Genomic DNA, 20724 nt, shown 5'->3' on the forward strand with positions numbered 1-20724 from the left:
TCTTGTTCCTTTCTCTTCTATTAGTTATTTGTTATTTTAATTCATATCTCAAATTTATTTAATTCATTTTCCATTTGTCAATTATTTAATAGACGTATATAAAAATATTGTGTATATTTTTGTACTATATTTTAGACATGCTTATATTTGAGATATTGGTAATTAGTTCATAGTGGGCTCAAATTTCGTTTTTGATGATCTTGTCTCAACTACTATTTAACTTATTTTGTTTCATGCGCTTATAGTGAATAACAGAGAAATTGGTTTAAAATGAACTCAATTTTCATTTTTAGTGGTCTTAACTAATATTTTACTTATGCATATACTGAACAGATTAGAAATTTCTAATTTGTTTATAGTAAATTCAAATTTTGTTTTTAATGGTCCTGATTTAACTACTATTTAACTTAAGTTGTTTCCTTTATTATAGTGAACAGCTGAGAAATCGGCGATTCGTTTATAGTGGATTTAAATTTCATTTTTGTAGTTATTTAAATAAATGATACAAAATGTTTAAGTCTATGTGATAAGTTCAAAATTATATAATTATGATTTTAAATTAATTTGAAAAATGTCACATTATAAAAGTATTTGAAATGAGTAATGCGAGTTGATGAACATCTAAAATATAAAGAGTCTACCACATCATTATGTTTAGAAATTTGTTTTAAGGAAGCTTCCTTGTTCAAAAGCTCTTCATATTTAGTAATTGAATTAAGTAAATTATATACTATTGCAATCACTATTTCCAACAATATTACTGAATATTTTTCAAAGATTTTAAATATAGTGAACCATTGTTTATAGTGGTTTTATTTCTAGTTCTGCAGATCTTTCACTGTGTGGGATGGTCTGACTGTATAATCAATATTATTTAATAAACACTCGAGTAATAAAAAGAGATATTTAGAATAGTCTATTTCCAATAATGTGGATAGTTATATGAATAATATTTAATTTCTTAAAATATATATTAGATAATTAAAGATATATTTAGAAATCATAAAAAATGCTGGCTTTTAGATGTCATATTACCTTAACAGATATTTCTTGTGAGTTAATTATCAATTCAATAAAATATAAATTTAATGAAATATAAATTTAATAATTAATTTTAATTGAAGAGTTTAATAAGATCTAGAAAAAAATCTTGATTGAGTATTATTGAAAGAATGGTGTATTTTAAGTTAGTTCGGTAGCACTATTTTTTTTTTCATTAATTTTATTTTACTAATATTTTTCAGTAATTTTTAAGTGAGTAATTTAAATATTCAGCTAAACTGTAATTATTTATTATAAAGTTTTAAATTTAATGAAGCTTAAGAGTTCTTTTTGGCATGGTCATTAATGAGTCTCCGAGCTTAAAAGCTAGTGATGATCTTGCTTAATGATCTTAAAAGCTAGTGATTACAATATTTCTACTAACTATAATCTTAGTTAAAAATTTGATGATGCAAAGTATATTCAGAGTGTTTTGTAATCACAGCCATTAATAAGAGAATTTGTTTTAAAATCCTTGTTTAAAATGTAGCAAAAAAATATACACTAAAAATAAATACAAATATTATATAAAAATATATACAAATATTAGAGGTTGTAAATTAATATTTGATAATCACTAGTAAGGAACGTGAGATGCTAAACACTAAAACTAGTTTGGATGCCTGATGAAACTGAAGATGTTTTAGTAATTTTTTCCTCCCACAATCAAACTAGATTTGGTAATTTCAATCATACATTGTTACATTATAATAGCGTTTTTTTTTTTTTTGCTTAAATGTTTACTTGTGTCTCCTAATGTGTATACTTTCACTTATTTTTTCTCTAGATATTTAAGGTATTTTTCGGCCTGTGAACATCATGTAATTTATACGAGTTTTCTTAATTCTTTATCAGAGGCATACATTTCCTTATAAGATTGATTTTCTTAAATCGTATTCTTAAGTTTAAATTGTATTCTTAAATTTGCAGAGGAAATTTAAGAATACAATTTTTAAAGAATTTTAAATTTTATTCTTTTTTAATCATTGCATCAACATTACTTGCTTGTGGATTTGGCGGTATTCATATGCTTCGCCTTATCAGAGACATACACATTTAGAAAATTCTAAACTAGATCAGAACTAGATTTTTAAAAAAAAGGCAATTACCTGTTGTAAAGCCGCGGTTGCTAAGGGGATGGAACGCTCACTTCCAAATTGAGCGACATGGGTACGAATTCCTGCTTCGACGAACTCAGCTCCCAGATAGCACCGACGACGGTGCTGATATAAAATATAGTAAACGAATCATGGGGTAGAATCCCCTTGCCGTCGGGTTATTTTTGGGAGGTTTTCATGATTTTCCGTACCACGTTAAGACAAATGCTAGTTAGATCCATCAATAAGTCCCCCGCAAAGGCTAGTTTGTCCCAATATATATATATAGGCAGAAAGGGCAAATTTGTTGGCCACTCTTTCGGAAGCACCATATTAGGTGGGCCAACGTTGCTCCCACAGTAAGGACAGATAGTACAGAGAAAGAAAGTGTATCCATGCCTTGCCCAGGATTCGAGCCCAGAACCTATCTGATGCAAGGCCAGTTCCCTGACCCCTACACTGGGTGGTCGGTATTTGTCCCAATATTTGATACGGGATTTTTCCCGCCTTCTGGATTGGGTTCAAAATTACAAGACTTCGGAATTGACCATTGATTGGCCTTAATTCAGAATTGGGTCAGTTTCGACTGCTCAACGCTAGTTATAAAATAAAATTACCTGTTGTACCAAAAAATCACAGACAACAGCCATTTTTTGTTCCACTTGATTTTATTCTTTAGTAAAATTTTAAACTAAGTGCGTCGCATCCAAGTACAGCTCAGGATCTCATCCATGGATGGCCTCTCTGATGGCAAAGGTTCAAGCATCCTGCTAATGAGTCTCTTTGCCGACTGCGATAACTTGTTCTTGCATTTTGAAGTGTAACTCCAGTTCTTGGTCACCTGGTCGTCGTGCATTTGTCTTATGTTGCTATCATCGAATGGCATGGCGTTATTCAGGATCACAAATATACAAATTCCAGCACTCCAGATATCAGCAGATATAGGATCATATGGCTGTCCTTCTATTACTTCAGGAGCAACATACGATGAACTAAAAAAATTAGAAAATAATCAAATTTCTTTATTATATAATAACAATTTTCTATATAATCATAGGTCCCGCAGTGGACTGATTGTCAAGACACGGTTCCCGCAGTGGACTGAAGTTAAGCATCACTGGCTGTGGTCAGTGTGCAGGTGGGTGACCACTTGGTTTAGTCTGCATAGGGACCTAGGGTGTGCGGTATTGGTCCTCGTTAAACTGTTCTGCCGTAAAGTGCTCGATTACGCGAGCAGGTCGTCGGGCTATCGAAGCGGGGGTGCCATCCACTCTGCTGTTGTTGTTGTTAATTTACGTCGCACTAGAGCTGCACAATGGGCTATTGGTGACGGTCTGGGAAACATCCCGGAGGATAATCCGAAGACATGCCATCACAATTTTGATCCTCTGCGGAGGGGATGGCTCCCCCGCTTCGGTAGCCCGACGATTTGCGCGTGAAGTGGAGCTCTTTACGGTAGCACAGTTTAACGAGGACCAATACCGCACACCCTCGGTCCCTAAGCAGACTGATCCAAGTGGTCACCCACCATCACACTGACCGTTGTCAGTGATGCTTGACTTCGGTGATCTGATGGGAACCGTGTCTTAACGATCAGTCCACTGCGGGACCCATCCACTCTGCAGAGGATCAAAATTGTGATGGCATGTCTTCGGATCATCCTCAGGGATGTTTCCCCAGACGGTCGTCAATAGCCCATTGTTTAGCTCTCGTGCGACTTAAATGACTACAACAACTATATAATAATAATCACTATTTACAACAATACTAAATATTTTTTCGAAGATTTTAGACATAGTCAACCATTGTTTATAGTGGACTTATTGCTGGTTCTGCAGATGGTTCGCTATGACAGATTGTCTCACTGTATAAAATATATTGTTTAATAAAGGCTCGAATAATGTTCCAAAGAGCATGTGTTTTAGTTAAGTTTACAGGCGGGGATAAAAGCGGAACGCGAACTCGAAATCAATCTTAATGGTTTAAGGTTGACTTCAAATATGCTAATTTACTAGTGCACATGATGCTTTGAATTACAAAATCAGATACAAAACGTACTTTCTCTGAATAAACATACATATTTTTCGATGGATTTAGATTCCTGACCCTCAAAATAAGGTTCCAATCGTTTAGTCAGGAGAGCGGTCGAAAGACTGGTCTCCTTAATGTTAATTTTATCTTTTGGGTATTTTTCCATATCTCGAGAAGTTTTAAAGCAAATCGAAAACTTTTTACTCTCAATTATAAAATTCGTTTATCTAAAGATAATTCCACACAAAAAATGAGTCTTTTTTCCATAATCATTCATTTTTTTATTGTTACATAATAACAGTGTCCCGCAGTAGATTGATCTTTAAGACACGGTTCCCAGCAGAGCACCGAAGTCAAGCATCACTGGCTACGGTCAGTGTGCGGGTGGGTGACCACTTGGATCAGTCTGCGAAGGAACCGAGGGTGTGCGGTATTGGTCTTCGTTAAACTGTTCTACCGTAAAGTGCTCGACTTCGCGTGCAGGTTGTCGGGCTATCGCAGCGGGGGTGCCATCCCCTCTGCAGAGGATCAAAGTTGTGATGGCGTGTCTTCGGATCATCCTCAGGGATGCTTCCCAGACCGTCGCCAATGGCCCATTGTGTAGCTCTAGTGCGACGTAAATGAACAACAACATAATAACAGTAAAAAAAAATCTTGAGTAGTAAGATATAAAAAAATTTTATATATGATTTTAAAGATTGTAATTTCATGTGACAAAATACAAAATTTGAACAAATTCGGCGAATAGTTTCTCAGCGATCAAATTTTAAATATATGACTTTAAAAAAAATATTCAGAGACAGCACATTTTTGTCTCATTTTGTAACTTAAAATATCTTTGCACTAATTAATTAGCATATTTTAGGTCACCCCTTTAAGTCATTAAGTTTGATTCCTATATTTGTTTTAAAATAGACTAGGCGTTTTAAGGTTGCGTGATTTTTCCACTCTCCGCACTTTCCCCCTCTTCATTACCATGTTTTCATCAAATCTTGATTTTTCTCTAGTCAGTACTGTCGTGGAGAGAAAACAAAATTTTCCGTTGCCATAGGGGGAAAATGGGAATGTTTTTTCAAATTTTTTTTTTTCACAGCTCTGGTAAAGGTATAATTCTAAGAATTATCAGTGCTTTAGAATGTTCACATATCTAAAATATTTAAAAAGATATTAAAATTGCTTAGTAGCAAATTTAGCGAAATCTTTGGACCTAAATTAAAATCGATTAAAAATTCTTAATTTTTGCAAATATTAATGAACAGTTAATGAAACCATTTTTTTATATGTTAAAAAATTAGATCTTAAATGCTCTTCAATTACAAAAAACTATGAATTTTCTTCATGTTCACATTTTGCGCTATTTTCATTTAAACATAGAGAGTGCTGGCTAAAGACAGGCAAAACTCAACCTAATAGCAGTCATGAATAGTTATTACGAATCCTCATAAAAACAGCATATTATTCGCCAAAAAGCATTATTTCATGTGGCGACTGAGCCCTTGAAAAACCAAGATAATTAAATCAAAAGTTACATCTTCAGTGTCATTCAATCCTTATAAATGACTGTACAGTCATTTATAAGGATTGAATAATCCTGAGGATGTAACTTTTGATTTAATTATCGAAACCTCAATAGCCGATTTCTAGGCGATATCAATTATCACGGAGTTAGTTTAAACACTAAAATATTTTAATGATCTCAATGAATGATTGTTGGGACATAACAAACAATTTACCTGCCACAATATGTAGTACTGTAGATGGGAAGCCTTGTTGCAGAATTGACACTCTTACAGCAAAATCCGAAGTCGCCAATTTTCACTTGAAGATTTTTGTCCAGCAGCAAGTTGTCGCATTTCAAATCTCTGTGGGCAACACCTTTTTTATGACAATAACGCAGACCCTGGCACATGTTTCGGCTCCACATTTTTGCCATATCTTCTTCAATTGCCCCATGTCTATTTAAAAAAAAAATCATTCTATAGAAATTTCATTGCTATAAAAATCAGAAATGTTGGTTCAAAAGAGATACTTTCTATATACACCCTGAAAACCAAATATTTTTGTAAATTGAGAGGAGAGGCGTGACACTGTTTTCTTAATTATCTTTATTTATTTATTTTGCTGACTAGACAGCATTTTGTGGGCCAAAGCCTACGCTAGAATAGAATCCTTTCCATCCTGTTCTATTTTTCACCAGAATGCTCCAGTAGCTCATTGTAGTGTATGAGTAATAATAACTGATATTCTTTTTCACCGACAGATGGAGGTCGGCAATGTTTAATTACGTAGGGCAGTGTTTCCCAAACTTATGACGTTTGTGTACCCTCTCTAAATTTTTCGTAACGCTGTGTATCACTAATAAAAAAATTAATGTATTTTTTAACTGTAAAAAAATTTTACAAAAGTTAAAAATCACAACTGACAGTTGAAACCACTAATTGTTAACTGTTAGCTCTGCCAAAAATAGCCAATAGAAAAATACTTAATCGTAAATTTCCATGCATAGCTTTGTTTTCAAATAAAATTTTTTTTCAATTTTCGTTTATTGCAAGATATTTCACATAAGAACGCGTCGTACCCCCACTAATCTGTTCCCGTACCCCTGGTGGTACGCGTACCACACTTTGGGAAACACTGACGTAGGGATATGATAGGGTGTTAAGTTTGACAGAGACTTCATGGGATCTGATTGACAGCAGTCGGCCATTCAGTCGCATTCTTAATTTGTTTTATGTGTTACTCGTAATGAAAATGTTGTTATAATATATGTTGATTGGATAACGTATAACTAATTGACATAAACCCGCTTTCACTCTCAGTGTTTTTAAATTCTCATGGAAGAAGACAACTCACTTAAGTCTGGGGTATCTTTGGTCGTCGGACTTCAATCGGCTTAAAATTTAAAACTCTGGATGTTAAGGATCCATTCGACAGATGTGTCCGGCGAATTTGTTGCGATTTACTTTAATGTGGTTGAACATGTTTGCGTTGCTCGCTTTGAAGCACTGTACAGGCTCTACAGAGCCTGTGCAACTCTTTATAGTATCTGTGCCTTTTATGTACTATTGATATTCAATGTACCCAGGATCCTTTTCTAAAATTTTGTTTGTTAATTACCACTTTTTTTTATAATCCTTATCAAGTATAAAATAAAAAAAAAACTAAGGTTCAATTTAAACATTTAGGGTAAGGGGAAACAATAACGTTGCTGAAATTTGTCGACATACTAATGGAAATGAAAATGATCAATATTTGATGCCTAATATAACTCATTAGTGATGCTTCCAATAATCAATGATAATTAATTTTCGATGATTTCTAAATTAATTAATTTATAATAATTTTTTAAAAATCTATATATATATTTCTCTTACACGGCGATAAAAAAAAGCCTCATTACAACTCCCCGAATGGCAACGCTAGAAAATGTCACATGCCAAATCTAGCTAAGATGGCTCATCATATAGCTCTTTTAAAAACGGAAACTGAAATAACCAGGGAGAGCATAAGCTAGGCAGAAGTCTTTGTCGATAGATCTCTATTTTGGTTTTTTGTCGAAAGCGTTTTTTTTTTCACGAATTTATGTATTACGAATTTATTTGACAATTTTTGATTTATATTACGAATTTATTTTTTTTACTAGAATTTATTTGTTTATGCAGGTTTTTCCATTGCAATTCACTTATTTAAATTTTTAATAGACTTAATTATAGCCGAAATTTTAATCTTTTTAAAGAGATATCAGTTTTAGAAATTTTATCTTAAGATTTTATACTATAGCACATTTCTAATAGATTTAACGAATTACATGTCATTTATTTGAATTCAAATTTATTTTAAGGACTCAGTACTTACTAAAAAGATGTAATTTTTTTTAGAAAAAAAAGTTGTTATATGGATTTGAATGATTGTTTTGAATTCTTAGAATTTTGTGCATTTGCAATGTACCTAAGTTAGTAGCGAGCGAAGCGAGCTTGGTTTGCGTAGCAATTTTCACTGATTTAATTTTATATTGCATAGCAATTACATTAACATGCGTAGCAATTACATACAACATATAACATTGCGTAGCAATTTTCACTGATTTAAAATAATTCATATAATAGTTTTTGATTTGTTGATAAAATGATAAATTCTGACTGAGCCATTTTCGATTCAGTAAGGTGCAATTTCTGATAGACCGGTCAATATTACGCTTATAATTACATAAAATTAATCATGTGAAAAGTGAAAATATTAACCAACCTAAAGTTAAAAAGTACTGAGTAACATATGTTATATGGACTTTCTTAATAAGTGAGGCAATAATTAAACATCAATTACAAAAACAGTTGCGTCACTTCTATTTTCTATCAAGTTGATAATCTGTTATCTATAAATAAACATCAATAGCAAAAACAGTTGCGTTACTTCTTGATAAGTTGGATACCTGTTTAACCGTAACCATAAAATTGATGCATTGCAATGGTCAACTTTTAAATGGTTTCACTGCTTAAATAGAAATGTAGTACGCAATTGATCACACACGTTTTTCGTTTTGCATAACTTCTTTCATTAACTATTCTAAATATAGCTCAAAACATACAGAATAATGCCTTAGAGATAGGCAGCCCTTTTTTAAACTTTAACCGTCGTTGTCCATTTTATTAACTAATTGTGCTCATTATATTTGTTAAAATATTCAATAGTAAAATGTATCATGTTAAAATATTTCGATATTCGAACGGCTTAAGTAAATAATGTTCCATGCATTTGAAGTTTTTGTGTAAAGGAGAAAAATGAGTGAAGTACATTATTTCTGTACTCACCTTTGTACAAATTCAATTACAGATCCACCGGCAGCCAGTTCCATGAAAACATAAATTCGCTCCTGAATTTGAAACATTCTGTCCACTTGGATTATGTGGCGATGACGTAACCTTGGCCAAATGTCTAACTCCCTCCCCAGAAACTTTTCAATAAACAGGGGAGATGCTTTCGCCTTATCAATAATCTGGACATAAAAAAGGAACATAATTCAATTGATTTTTCTTAAATACGAATTGTGTCATAAAAAGGAACATAATCTTTGTAACCTGATCACCAATCTATTTTGTATGTTGACCACTAAAATAAATTAAATTTGCCCAGGAGTTATATTCTAAACCTTTCATAACTTCACCGAAAAAAAAGCTAATCTTTCCATTGAATTTTCTATGGTATTCAGAATTTCACAAAATTGGGAAAATAGTATTAAAAGCTGAGTTAAGCCTCTTCATAAATTGATTAGATGGAAAATTATTAGGCTTATATATCTTAATTCTATTCCATTTTTTTTTCTTTTGTTGTTATTGAAATCTTTTATTGTCCACATAATCATTAGGGATTATTTTTTATGACAAAAAGGTTTGAATGTACAAGTATTTTAAAATGTTGCAATAGATTCAATGATAAATATTCCAACTGCAAGGGTTCTTCTGTATTCATTGTGTAAGAAATTATCAATAGTAGCCAGTTTATTATTAATAGTAATAAGCAGGCAACCACCACTAACTAAATATGCATAGTTGCGTTTTTAAACTAAGCAGTTAACTGTATTAAATTTTTATCACAAATTTCTTAATATTAAATTTCTTAATATATATGGGGTATTAGACAAATAAAATTTTTAAGTTATGTTGAAAAAATTTAATCACATTTATCCTTGTATAGAATAATAATATGTAAGAAATATGTACTAGTAACGTGACAAATCGGTATATACGAGAAATATGTTATAATTACAAACCATAATATAAGAAAAAAGAACAATGACTCATCCTCATAAGTTGACCACCTGCTTAAGCTGATCGCCGGAGCAAGTGGTCAAATTACGCATGTTTGACTGTATTAAGTTTTGAAATATGTTTTTATTACACAACACCCCACATATTTGGTGGTTCAACGTAAAAGGAATCTAAAAATTTGATTCTTTAAATTAATTTCTGATTATGTTCTGTAATTTAAGTATGAAATTGATTTCTAGAAAGAAACTAAGATTTTTGAATGGAAACAAAGCAAAATTAAATAAATAAAAAGAAAAAATTCTGTGATGTCCGCACAATTTCTCAGATATCTAATTCTCATAGTCTGTTTAACTTCGAGTATATATTTGTTTATATTTTGTATATATTTTTCATCTATATGACTTCTTAAGGATTTGCTCCTTTAAGAGGTCATAATACAGCGATACTTTGTTGACATGGGATAAAGACAAACACCGGGTCAAGCAAGTTTACTACATCGTTCAACCATACTAATGAAAGTACGTTGTGACTTTTACACTTAGCGCAGTATAGCCGATTCCTGTCACTTTAAACCCCACATTCTTTTTTAATTTCAGTTATAATTAACTCTAATACAGAGTCTACTCTTAAATACTCCGAATTTATAAAATATGTAAAGAGTTGAATTATCTAACTATTTATAAAAATCTAATGATGGTTTCGCAGGATCCAATGAAATAATTGCAAAACGAAAGTCTTACGCATAAAATGCATCAAACAGCCAATCAGAAGTGGAAACCTTATTAAATCAGAAATTATTTTTTGCTTTAATGAATCTTTTCAAATACAAGCTTTAATATCTGTATCACAGAATGTTCTAAAGGCCTGGTTTCTTAGGACAGGTCGGCGTCAATTGGAAATCAGCGCTAACCTCTGATTGGTCCATTTGTGAGTTTGATAGTATACGTCATCGAAAGCTCATCTTGAACTGCAATTGCCGTCCAACTCAACTGCAGTTGGATTACAACGCGACGTTAACCACAGAAGCAATGGCGGACAACATACAACAGCACATTGAAATCAGCCAAGATTTTGATTTTGACATTAAACATAGCTTCTTCACTAAACATAGCACTTTTCATTTAGCTCAGCTATAATGTGTTTTTTCTTGGACAAAGTCATTATTTGTTCTCCAAATCACTAGTCGACAATAACAAAATCAATATAAATTCGAAATAAATATTTGTTTACGTTATTAACGCATGCGCAATGAGAGATAATGTCTGCGTTGGACCGACTGCTCACGCTGAGCTAAGAAAAAAAGTATTTTTTTGGCGTCCGCTCTACGTCAACTTTCCGCTGACGCCCAGATAAGGCGCTTGTCCTAAGAAACCAGACCTTAACATAGTTTTTTACTATTGACGGTGAATTTTTATTGTTTTCTCACAATTATTTCCATATATTTTTGCTTTTTACCTGGAAAAAAATTATACAGGTATCGTTTTTCTATAAAATATTTTGTATCTCTAATTTAAAGGTATTTACCTGAAATATTTATTTTTCTTGTTCTATCCAGCTATTACAACGCTTTTGATTTTGACTGCTCTAAATAAAGAGTTTAATACCTAAAAAGTTGTTTCGTTATTTTCATCTTTATTGTGTCTATGATATAACCTTATTACTTTACATTAATTTTCAGATGCAAATTATAATAAAATACAAAAACAGGTATGTAAATACTTCGTATTTGCAGGTAAAAAATAAATAAATTTATCAAGGGCATTAGAATTAACAAAAATAAATCATTTATGGTTTGCTTCAGAGACAGTAATCGGCAAATAATTTTGCATGCAACTTTTGAGCAGTTAATGATTTTTTTTTATTTAGCATGAGAAATTTCTTCAACGTGATTTTCATTGTTTTCACCCCTAAAGTTTATCTACACTGGTGTAAGAAATTAAGAGAATTTGCAAAGTTGGTCGATTATCTCCAGAACTACTGGACCGATTTTAAAGAAATTTGATGTGTACATACATTGATAGTACATTGATACAATACAAAACAAATAACCATTCAACAACTGTAATACACAAGCATGATTGTGGGTAAGTTGGAAGGTATGAAATTGCCAAAGGACAATTGCCGCAGGAAATGATAAACTGTCTTATTTCAAATATGAAATCATGCTGCAAGGATTGTATATCCGTAAGAGGGAACCCCATATCCCCTATTAACCCTTTTTTTTTTTTGCTTATTCTGCAACTGCTGTTGCTTGTACCTTCCGACTCCAACGAGTTGCGTATGATTATGTATGTGTATTACAATTGCTGAGTGGTTATTTGTTTTGTATTGTATCAATGTATGTACTATTTGTCTAAGATAGGTACTCTGCCAGACATTCGTCTGGAGCTGTGGCGGTGACTATGGTAACGAGGTATGATTATTTCAAGTAGGGGTGCGGGGTCCCTCTTTAGGACTGGTTTCGGCCAGAGGAAAGGAGACCGCTTCATCGAAGTTACCCTCCCTAAAATGCCCTCTTCTTGTTTCCATAGCACCAGACTACCGCAGACTTAGTGGCGGTCAGAGTACCTATCTTAGACAAACAGTACATATCAAATTTCCTTTAAATCGGTTCAGTAGTTCTAGAGATAATCGACCAAGTCTGCAACTTCTCTTAATTGCTTACACCAGTTTAGTTTATAGAGAATTGCGGAAAGTATTGCACTTCATAGAGCTTTTACTGTAGAATGTACCATCTCACACGAAGAAAAAAATTATGCCCTCTTTACCTTTACAGCGAGAAGCGTTGAACCATTTGTAGTTGATTTTTCTGCATATCTCACAACAGCAAATGTGCCTGAATCTATTTTTCTTCCAACAGTGTACCCATTTTCGGCTAAAACATATTTGTCTTTCATCAATGAATAATTATCTGTACTGGGTGCCCTTGGCTTACAACCACCAGACTCTGTTTTAAGCTTTTTACTTGGACGAGAATCGAATAAAAAATTCATAGCTTATATGACGAATTTTGAAAATGAACTACGAAAAATTTTGATTTTTAAATTATAACAATTTTGTGGGACTGTTTACATTTTGAATCGGATTGAAATCAAGTGTATGATAGTTACTGTTCTGAGGCTGTCATGACAAATGATGCTTTTGCGAACCCATCAGATTTCCTGCTCGACTAAACAGCAAAAATTGATTAACGAGGTACTTTCAACTTGAAAAGAAGTGAAGTGACTTTGCCTAAGCATGATATTTAAATCAGATTTTTGAATACCTGCAAGCCACACCGTCATGTGTGTGAGTGTCGAACGTGATTGGCTTCTGAATCTACTAGAGCCCCTGAATTAGACCCTGATAGTATAGGAGCCTTAGAATCTACAAATGCCACAATTTACCTATGATGACGTCACTTGGTATCCAACTGATTTAGTTTAATAATATAGACAATACTAATTATATGCTAATCACTAAAGCCCCGGTATGTTATAACTATCTGGTGACATAGCGATTTATAACTTATCTTGGTTGATTGGCGATTTACAACTTATCTTGGCATTCTATAACGGTTTTTCCCACCGTGAGGCCCACATCCCAGGGGCAATAAAAAAGAGACAAATTCAGAGTTAAAATTAACTGTATGTATATTAATGCTTTTATACATGTCGTCTATTATGTGGAAATTTTATCAACTGCTTTTAAGTTGATTTTCTGATTTGAAGGATAATGATTTCCCTACTTAAATGATATAGTCAATGTCAGAGGATTTGTAAAATAGCATTTCAAATATCAGGCAAATCCACTAACATTGGTTGCGTCAAGAAAAATTCGCAAAAATGTAAAATGATACGCCAGTCAAAACTTTATTTTACATGAAAGGAGCAATGGCATAACCTTGTAAGAAAACCAAAATCAAATATTGAAAGCCAATCAAATGTACAAGATAGTTGTTACGATTTTCATATTTACCTAAATCTGAATTTAGTGTATGAAAAGATCTGGGATATTTGAGACTGAAATTAATTTAAATTAGACTATGATGTAAAATCATTTTACAGAAAGCGCAACGATATCAATAAATTGAGTCCCGCAGTGGACTGATCGTTAAGACACGGTTCCCAGCAGATTACCGAAGTCAAGTATCGCTGGCTGCGGTCAGTGTGCGGGTGGGTGACCACTTGGATCAGTCTGCGCAGGGACCGAGGATGTGCGGTATTGGTCCTCGTTAAACTGTTCTACCGTAAAGTGCTCGACTTCGCGTGCAGGTCGTCGGGCTACCGAAGCGAGGGTGCCATTCCCTCTGCAGAGGATTAAAATTGTGATGGCATACCTACGGATCATCCTCAGGGATGTTTCCCAGACCGTCGCCAATAGCCCATTGTGCAACTCTAGTGCGACGTAAATTAACTACAACTACAACAACATCCGTAAATTGAAATGATATATAATTGCTAATATTTAAAGCAATACAGAAAAATTTTTTCATTAAAGTTTTTTTCTTGTTCTTGGATTTCAGTTTTGATTTGAAAATTTACTTACGGTGTTAGCTCAATAATTCCATCGCAATTTTTTCGTAAAGCCTATCTTTCGCAAATAATACAATTTTTGAACACTAAATATGTTTATGTTTGAGGGCATAAGAATTTTAGAAAGTCTTATTTGGGGCTTAGCCCGAAAAATATTAGAAAACACTAATCTATACACCTTGTATGAAGAGCTTAGTGGAAGAACCTGGTAAGTGAATTCGAGTAAATGAGCTTTAAAGTTATTACTTTCGTTGCTTTTATTTCACTTAATCTTTATATTTTTCGTTGATTTTATTATTTCGCTTAATCTTTATATTTTTAGAATATTTGTAAAGACATAACTCATAAATGTTTTGGATGTATTTTTTTATCCTAACTCATTTATAAAGGAGGATTTTTTGTCATTTTTGTGCATAGCATCTGTTTGTTTCTATGGAGGATTTTTAATGTTTCGCAACAAATGCAATTTATTTGTACATTTAAAATAAATATGTATATACTATTCACGATATGGAATTTTAGCAACTTCAGTTTGGGACGAATTAGCATCAAGTTTTATCTAGCCTTGTTAGCCCGAAGACCGATAAAAGAAAAGCAGAGTTGATGTTTTACCGGTATATATAAAATTACATAAATAATGTATTAAAATAATCATAAGAAGAAAAAATAATATTTATGCAGCTATAGCTGTTGTTAAATTATTGTCAACCTTTTCATTAAAAATTAGCAGTTTTATGCAAAAATGAAATTTTTTTATTTATAAAAATGCTTTTAAAATTGTTTTGAGTATTTTTTCTATAGTGGTAAACTACACTATCAAAATGTTACGCGACTCACATTTTTTTCATTATTTTGGCTGCCACTCAACGAATTTCCGAATCTCAAAAAAGATCATATTCACCATCGAGAAGAATTTTTAAGCGAAACTAATCATCATTTACGCAAAATGGAGGTAAAAAAACCCAAGTAAACCTCTCAAGGTTAGCCCGATACCAACGGAGTCTGTCTTTACCAGAGTATAGTTTATATCAGCAATGTAATCTCTGCTGGCAGGTTGTAATATAATTTAACGCTCACATGTCGAATTAATTTGTCAGCGCTGCGACATGCCGACTTTTTATGAAAAAGTTGCCATTAGTTTTGACAAATATATATGTACGCTTATAATTTTGGAATTAAAACTTAATATTTTAAGTCTGCACACATCTTTTAAATTGCTGACGAGCCCCTCGTTGTTTTCAATTAAAAAATAATAATAACCGGAAAAAAAGAAAAATTTTCGCTAATAAATATTTCTGATATTATGTTAATTTTTTTTATATCCGTCGTTGAACAGCTGACCCAATTTCGGGCTTACGACGACCAATGTTTAGCTCCGTAGCCTTGTAATTTTGAACCAATCCAGAAGACAAGGAAACTCAGTACGCCCAGAGGTATTGATTTGTTATGGAAACATGGAGGACTTTGCGACTCGACAGATTTAACGTGTATCAGTCACCATTCACTACACGAGAAGTCTTCGGCCGGCGGGGATCGAACCCACGAACTCTTGGACATGAGTCCAGTGACCGACCAACCAGGCAATCCCGGCCTCTTATTATGTTAATTGTTGTTATTTTTAGTGTTTATTGCATATACTAATATGGGTACTACGATACCTGTTATAGAACTGTGGAAATAGGTTTTTTTACAGCCCATTGAATGGGAAAAGTACCGAAGAAATCTGTTGATTTTGGTAATTTTCGACAATCAGGAATTGGCCTCGAGCAATAGCATTATGCCTAGTGAAAATAGTCAGTTTTTATTTTGAAAGGGCGAAATCCTGAAAATTATGTTTTGCTTAATTTAATAACGTGAAGTCTTCAGGGAGAACAACAAATAATAATAAATAAAAAAAAAACTGGAATTGTTTCAACTTAAATACTGTCAACTTAACTGTCGGCCTTGTGCATGATTTCGTAGTGATTATTACCGATTATTAAATAATTAACCGATAAATAATTAACCGATTGCTGATTAATTATTTAGTTTTGTTTCAACCTGTAAGAAGGACGAGTATTCATGTAGTTATAGTAATAATTAGAGCCCGGATTTTGATGACCTAAAAAATCTCAACTAATGCCCTTAAAAAGTACAAAAAATGCCCTTAAAAAGGGCCAAAAATGCCCTTAAAAATGCAAAAATTACGCAAAAAATGCCTTAAATTAAGTAAAAATATTGAATCAAAAAAATATTTTGGTCTTTAAAATTATTATGAGTCATTTAAAAAGTATAAGGCAATGCAATACTTGTTCTACGTTCATTAAAGTTTGAAAAATATGTTTTATATCCTAAAATAGCAAAAAAAGGAAAATATATTGACACCAAAATATTTTTATTTTGTATAGAAACTTTAATGGATATAACAACTTCCATCTCATAATATTACTAAATATCAGAATTACATTGGATTATTAAATTTTTTTTGATAATTTGAAATGTAAACGAGCGTCTCTTGTCTGAAAGTAAATTTTCATTCCTGCAGAAGCTTCTTTCAACGTCTACTGATGTTATAGGTGCGTACTTGATAAAGACGGTCTCACTTACTTACAATTATTTTTTAATTTGAAAAGATTTTGCTTCACCTGTTAATATTCTATAGATTTTCTTCATTGTTTGAAAGCCAGTGTAATAATGAAAATTGATAAAAAATATTAAACATTGGAAAAAATTAACAAAAAACTTTAAAAAATGCATTAAAATGCAAAATACGCCCCAAAATTTAAGGAAAAATGCCCTATAAATCTAAAAAAATGCTCTAAAAGACAAAAAATGTCCAAAAATGCAAAAAAATACAAATGTCATCAAAATCCGGGCCTTAGTAATAATATACTAATAAAATTGTTCAAGAATAAAATAACATTTGCTCTCTTCTCGACTCTGCTTAGAAAAACAAATTAAAGCTCTGTTGAGCTCCCTGCCAAATAGGCTATCCCGGCTCAGACATCTGATTTACTAGAGCTGAATGACTAATTACTACTCTAGTAATTACTAAATTACTAGAGACATCCAGTCGAAAGACTACAAAGTAAAAAAAAAAATGTCCAATCAGTGGAATGGTGTAAGAAAATGCATTGCCTGAGCGGCGTACGGGCGAATAAAAAAGTCCCTTTTTGCGAAACCCTAACAGTATTGGGACATGGCAGTTTAGTGGTTAAACTGTTCTCTTTTATACTGTACACTATGTCATCATTACGTATTCAGATGTTTCACCATTTAAATAGACACTCATTTTTGATTGGCCTTTTCAGAAACTCAGAAGCAAAATGTAAGTTATGATTTTTATATGAACCCAAGTATAAAATTAAATATATAACAACATTAGTTCCCCACCATCTCTTCATAACGCGATGAAATACATTTTAACCTGATTTACCCCTCCCGAGCTATTGTAGCTTTTCTTGATCTGTTTTCCATATTTTTTTTCTCTCTTGGCTACTGTAGTTTCTCTAGTTTTGTCGCTCACCTTAATTTTTCAGTTTTTAACTGGCCATTTAACTTTTTTATTTAAAATCATTTTTGTTTTTTCTCATTCACGTCTGGCAAGTCTTGAAAATGGGTACCAATTTTTGAGCGTTTGAAACATGTTGACTGTTATTTCCTATTAACATATTTTTGAAGGGAATAAATTTTCAATAAGGTAATATGAGTAAAAAAATAGTATATAATATAGTAGGCAATAAAAAATAAATTACGCAGTAAATTTTCTGCCACCCTTTTTGTAAGTGTTCATTGTATCATCACATTGTCAGAACACTATTTTTCCCAAAAATAATATTAATTATAATAATAATAATAATTTTTTTTTTCCTTTAAAAAAAAAAAAAAAAAATTAGAAGCTAAGTATTATTTTGAAAATTGAACAGTAGAAAATATTTTAAACTAAAAATTAAAATTTCTGCGTTAGACATTTTTATTTATTTTTTTAAACAAATTTTCAAAATAAGCAAAAATACGCAAAAAGTGAAATTAACATTAAGGGGTCCAAACTTTGGAGCGCTCTCCTAACCAAACTACAGGGACCATATTTCCCAAATTGCGGCTACCCCCTATATTTTGGGGATTGGAAACCCAAATCCGTCGAAAAAATGGTATGTTTAATCGGAGAAAGTACGTTTTTGTGTCTGATTTCGTAACTTAAAATATCGTCTGCATTTATTAATTAGCATATTTCAGGTCACCCGCTCGAGCCATTAAGATTGAGTTCTAGAACGTGAAGATCCGATTTTTAGATCAAAAGTTGCTCAGGGAGGTCCGTTTATTTAATTTTTTTTTTCGTTCACTGCTTATGATGAAATAAAAAATTCAACATTTGATAATTATTTCAAGAATTATTAACTGCTTAAATAAATTTTTTTGTATAAATTTGAAGTAAAAAATTCCATGCAGTTCACTCTGCAGCCTACAGGAATGCAACTACAAAGCTGATGAATTGTTGCACGGAAAAGGCCAGTTTTATTTCTTTACTTAACGCGAGTTTCTTTTTTCGAAAATTCAAATTGTTTGAAAGCTATTGCGATTTTAAGAGCTTTTTTTTCTTCGAATTTTTCTACACTTTTTTTGCTTTAAATAATGACTATTTATCCATTGTTGCGGAAAATTTAATTACCTATCTCGAGATTTTAATTTTATAAGCTCTCGCTAGAGTTGATGTCAGGAAAAGCTTTTAAAAAAAAGAAGAGAAGGAGATAAAAATTGTAGCATTTATATTGAAATTTTTTGAATTGCAAAATAAAATTAATTCAAGAAAGATGAAAACCATTTCCTATTTAAACTATCAAAATAATATTGATTAATAATATTTAATAATATAAATTTCGAATACATTTCTTATTATGTCACATATTTTGTACTCTTAATTTTAAATTTGTTTCATTTACATTTGGATATTTTTCAAATATAGATAGCTGTTAACTTCTTAACAATAATCAACAAAATCTTGTTATGTAAGATTAGAATAATTATGTATTTTATTAGCAAAAGCAAGAATTTTTTTTCGTTACTGAGAAAAAGATTGACTTTAAAAGGAAAAAAAATAATGTTGAATGCGAGCAATTATGCCGGTTATTGCGGTCCTAGCTATAATAACAGATACGTCTGAAAGTGATATAATTAAACAAAATAATACACAAATATTTATTTATTTTTTTATTTTTTTAAATATTGAGTTTTACCGGTTTTAAAAATGAACAGCACGTAGATAGAAGTCTCGTGAGAATTGGATAATAATTCGATATTTTGCTTTCGGAATTAAAAGAAAACGATGATTTTTTTAATTAGATGTTCAAAAAAATTTTAAACGCTTATAAAAATAAAAGATGTGTGAAATAAGACGATGTAAGTTCTATGCTGATAAAAGCTCTTTTTAATTCCAGAAGTTTCCGAAGTTTAGTAAAAAGAAAACATAAATATTTGATTTGAAAGAGTTAAAGTGCATGAAATTTTTAATATAAAATTACTGTTAAGGCCTTAGAATAATTCTTTATTCGCTCCAACTACGTAAACAAAACGTTTTTGATCGAATAAAACTTTTGTGCCCTCTCCGGAGGGAGTAGAACAGTAAACAACAAGAGGGCGGCAACTTTTCGGGCAATCCTGGATTAAAATAAAAAAATATTATCACGTGGAAAAGTGACGTCATCTCCGGAAGGATTTGGCGAGCCGGGGCGCGATGATTCCTTTTTCACAACAGAGTTGAAAGCCGTGAGCAAAGACGGAGCTTTCGCGTTTGACTAAATTTTTTCTTTCTCTTTTTGTTGTTATTTTCTCCAACTGCTTCTCTTTCCTACCCACTACGGATATTTTGAGCAGGCGCTAAGAAAAGGTCCGCTCTCTGCTGATTTTGTGCTTCATGTGAAAGTTTGCACGCGTTAGTGGAAATTAACGACGAAGTTTACATTGCTTGTTGCTTTTACAAATTGTTGAATGGTAAGTTAACTACTTTTTCACATTCAAATAGCTCTGAATATGTTAAGTTTTAAACTATTTACCGATCTGGATTGAAATCATGGAAGATTTTAATTTGGTTAATTTGTAAATTTCCGAAAATGAATTTAATATTGTGCTAAAGATTTTTTCTTTATATCATCTTATGGATTTTTAAAAAAATTTCTGATCATCACATCTGAAATTTAAAATCAGATCTCTATAATTTTTTTAAACCTTTAGTATAAGTAGTTTATATTTCCTGTTGCTTTTTAAAATTTTTGAAGTGTTAACTACTTTTCCACATTCAAA

At 32.0% G+C, this 20724-nt stretch overlaps 2 protein-coding genes across 4 annotated transcripts in view; one reads left to right on the forward strand and one right to left on the reverse strand.

Annotated features, from left to right (window-relative positions):
• Positions 1-2782: 2782 nt before the first annotated feature.
• LOC107445567 (testis-specific serine/threonine-protein kinase 2) lies at positions 2783-13012 on the reverse strand. The gene is made up of 4 exons (XM_071182481.2): positions 12703-13012; positions 8978-9162; positions 5903-6124; positions 2783-3130 (listed from the first exon to the last, which is right to left on the reverse strand). The coding sequence occupies exons 1-4, from the start codon at positions 12925-12927 to the stop codon at positions 2830-2832; spliced, it is 933 nt and encodes a 310-aa protein (XP_071038582.1). The 5' UTR covers positions 12928-13012; the 3' UTR covers positions 2783-2829.
• A 7159-nt stretch (positions 13013-20171) lies between these two features.
• Positions 20172-20724, forward strand: part of LOC107438489 (potassium voltage-gated channel protein Shab) — a 122965-nt gene continuing 122412 nt past the window's right edge. For 2 of the 3 annotated variants that reach the window (XM_087161450.1, XM_087161449.1), the window contains exon 1: positions 20172-20415. The gene's annotated coding sequence lies outside the window, so the exon portion shown is untranslated. The remainder of the gene's footprint in view (positions 20416-20724) is intronic. The other variant, XM_043041866.3, reaches the window with a different exon arrangement.

This window comes from Parasteatoda tepidariorum, chromosome 4 (assembly GCF_982258835.1).
Source record: "Parasteatoda tepidariorum strain Cologne lab strain chromosome 4, Ptep-v5.0, whole genome shotgun sequence".
In the NCBI taxonomy this organism is placed as follows: Eukaryota; Metazoa; Arthropoda; class Arachnida; order Araneae; family Theridiidae; genus Parasteatoda; species Parasteatoda tepidariorum.

Excerpts from the sequence above, each read along its gene's own strand:
- LOC107445567 (XM_071182481.2), bottom strand. The coding sequence starts at position 12,927 with ATGAATTTTTTATTCGATTCTCGTCCAAGTAAAAAGCTTAAAACAGAG. Across the intron at positions 6,125-8,977 it reads GTAATTGAATTTGTACAAAG|ACATGGGGCAATTGAAGAAG; the intron begins GTGAGTACAGAA and ends TTTTTTAAATAG. Across the intron at positions 3,131-5,902 it reads AGTACTACATATTGTGGCAG|TTCATCGTATGTTGCTCCTG; the intron begins GTAAATTGTTTG and ends TAATTTTTTTAG.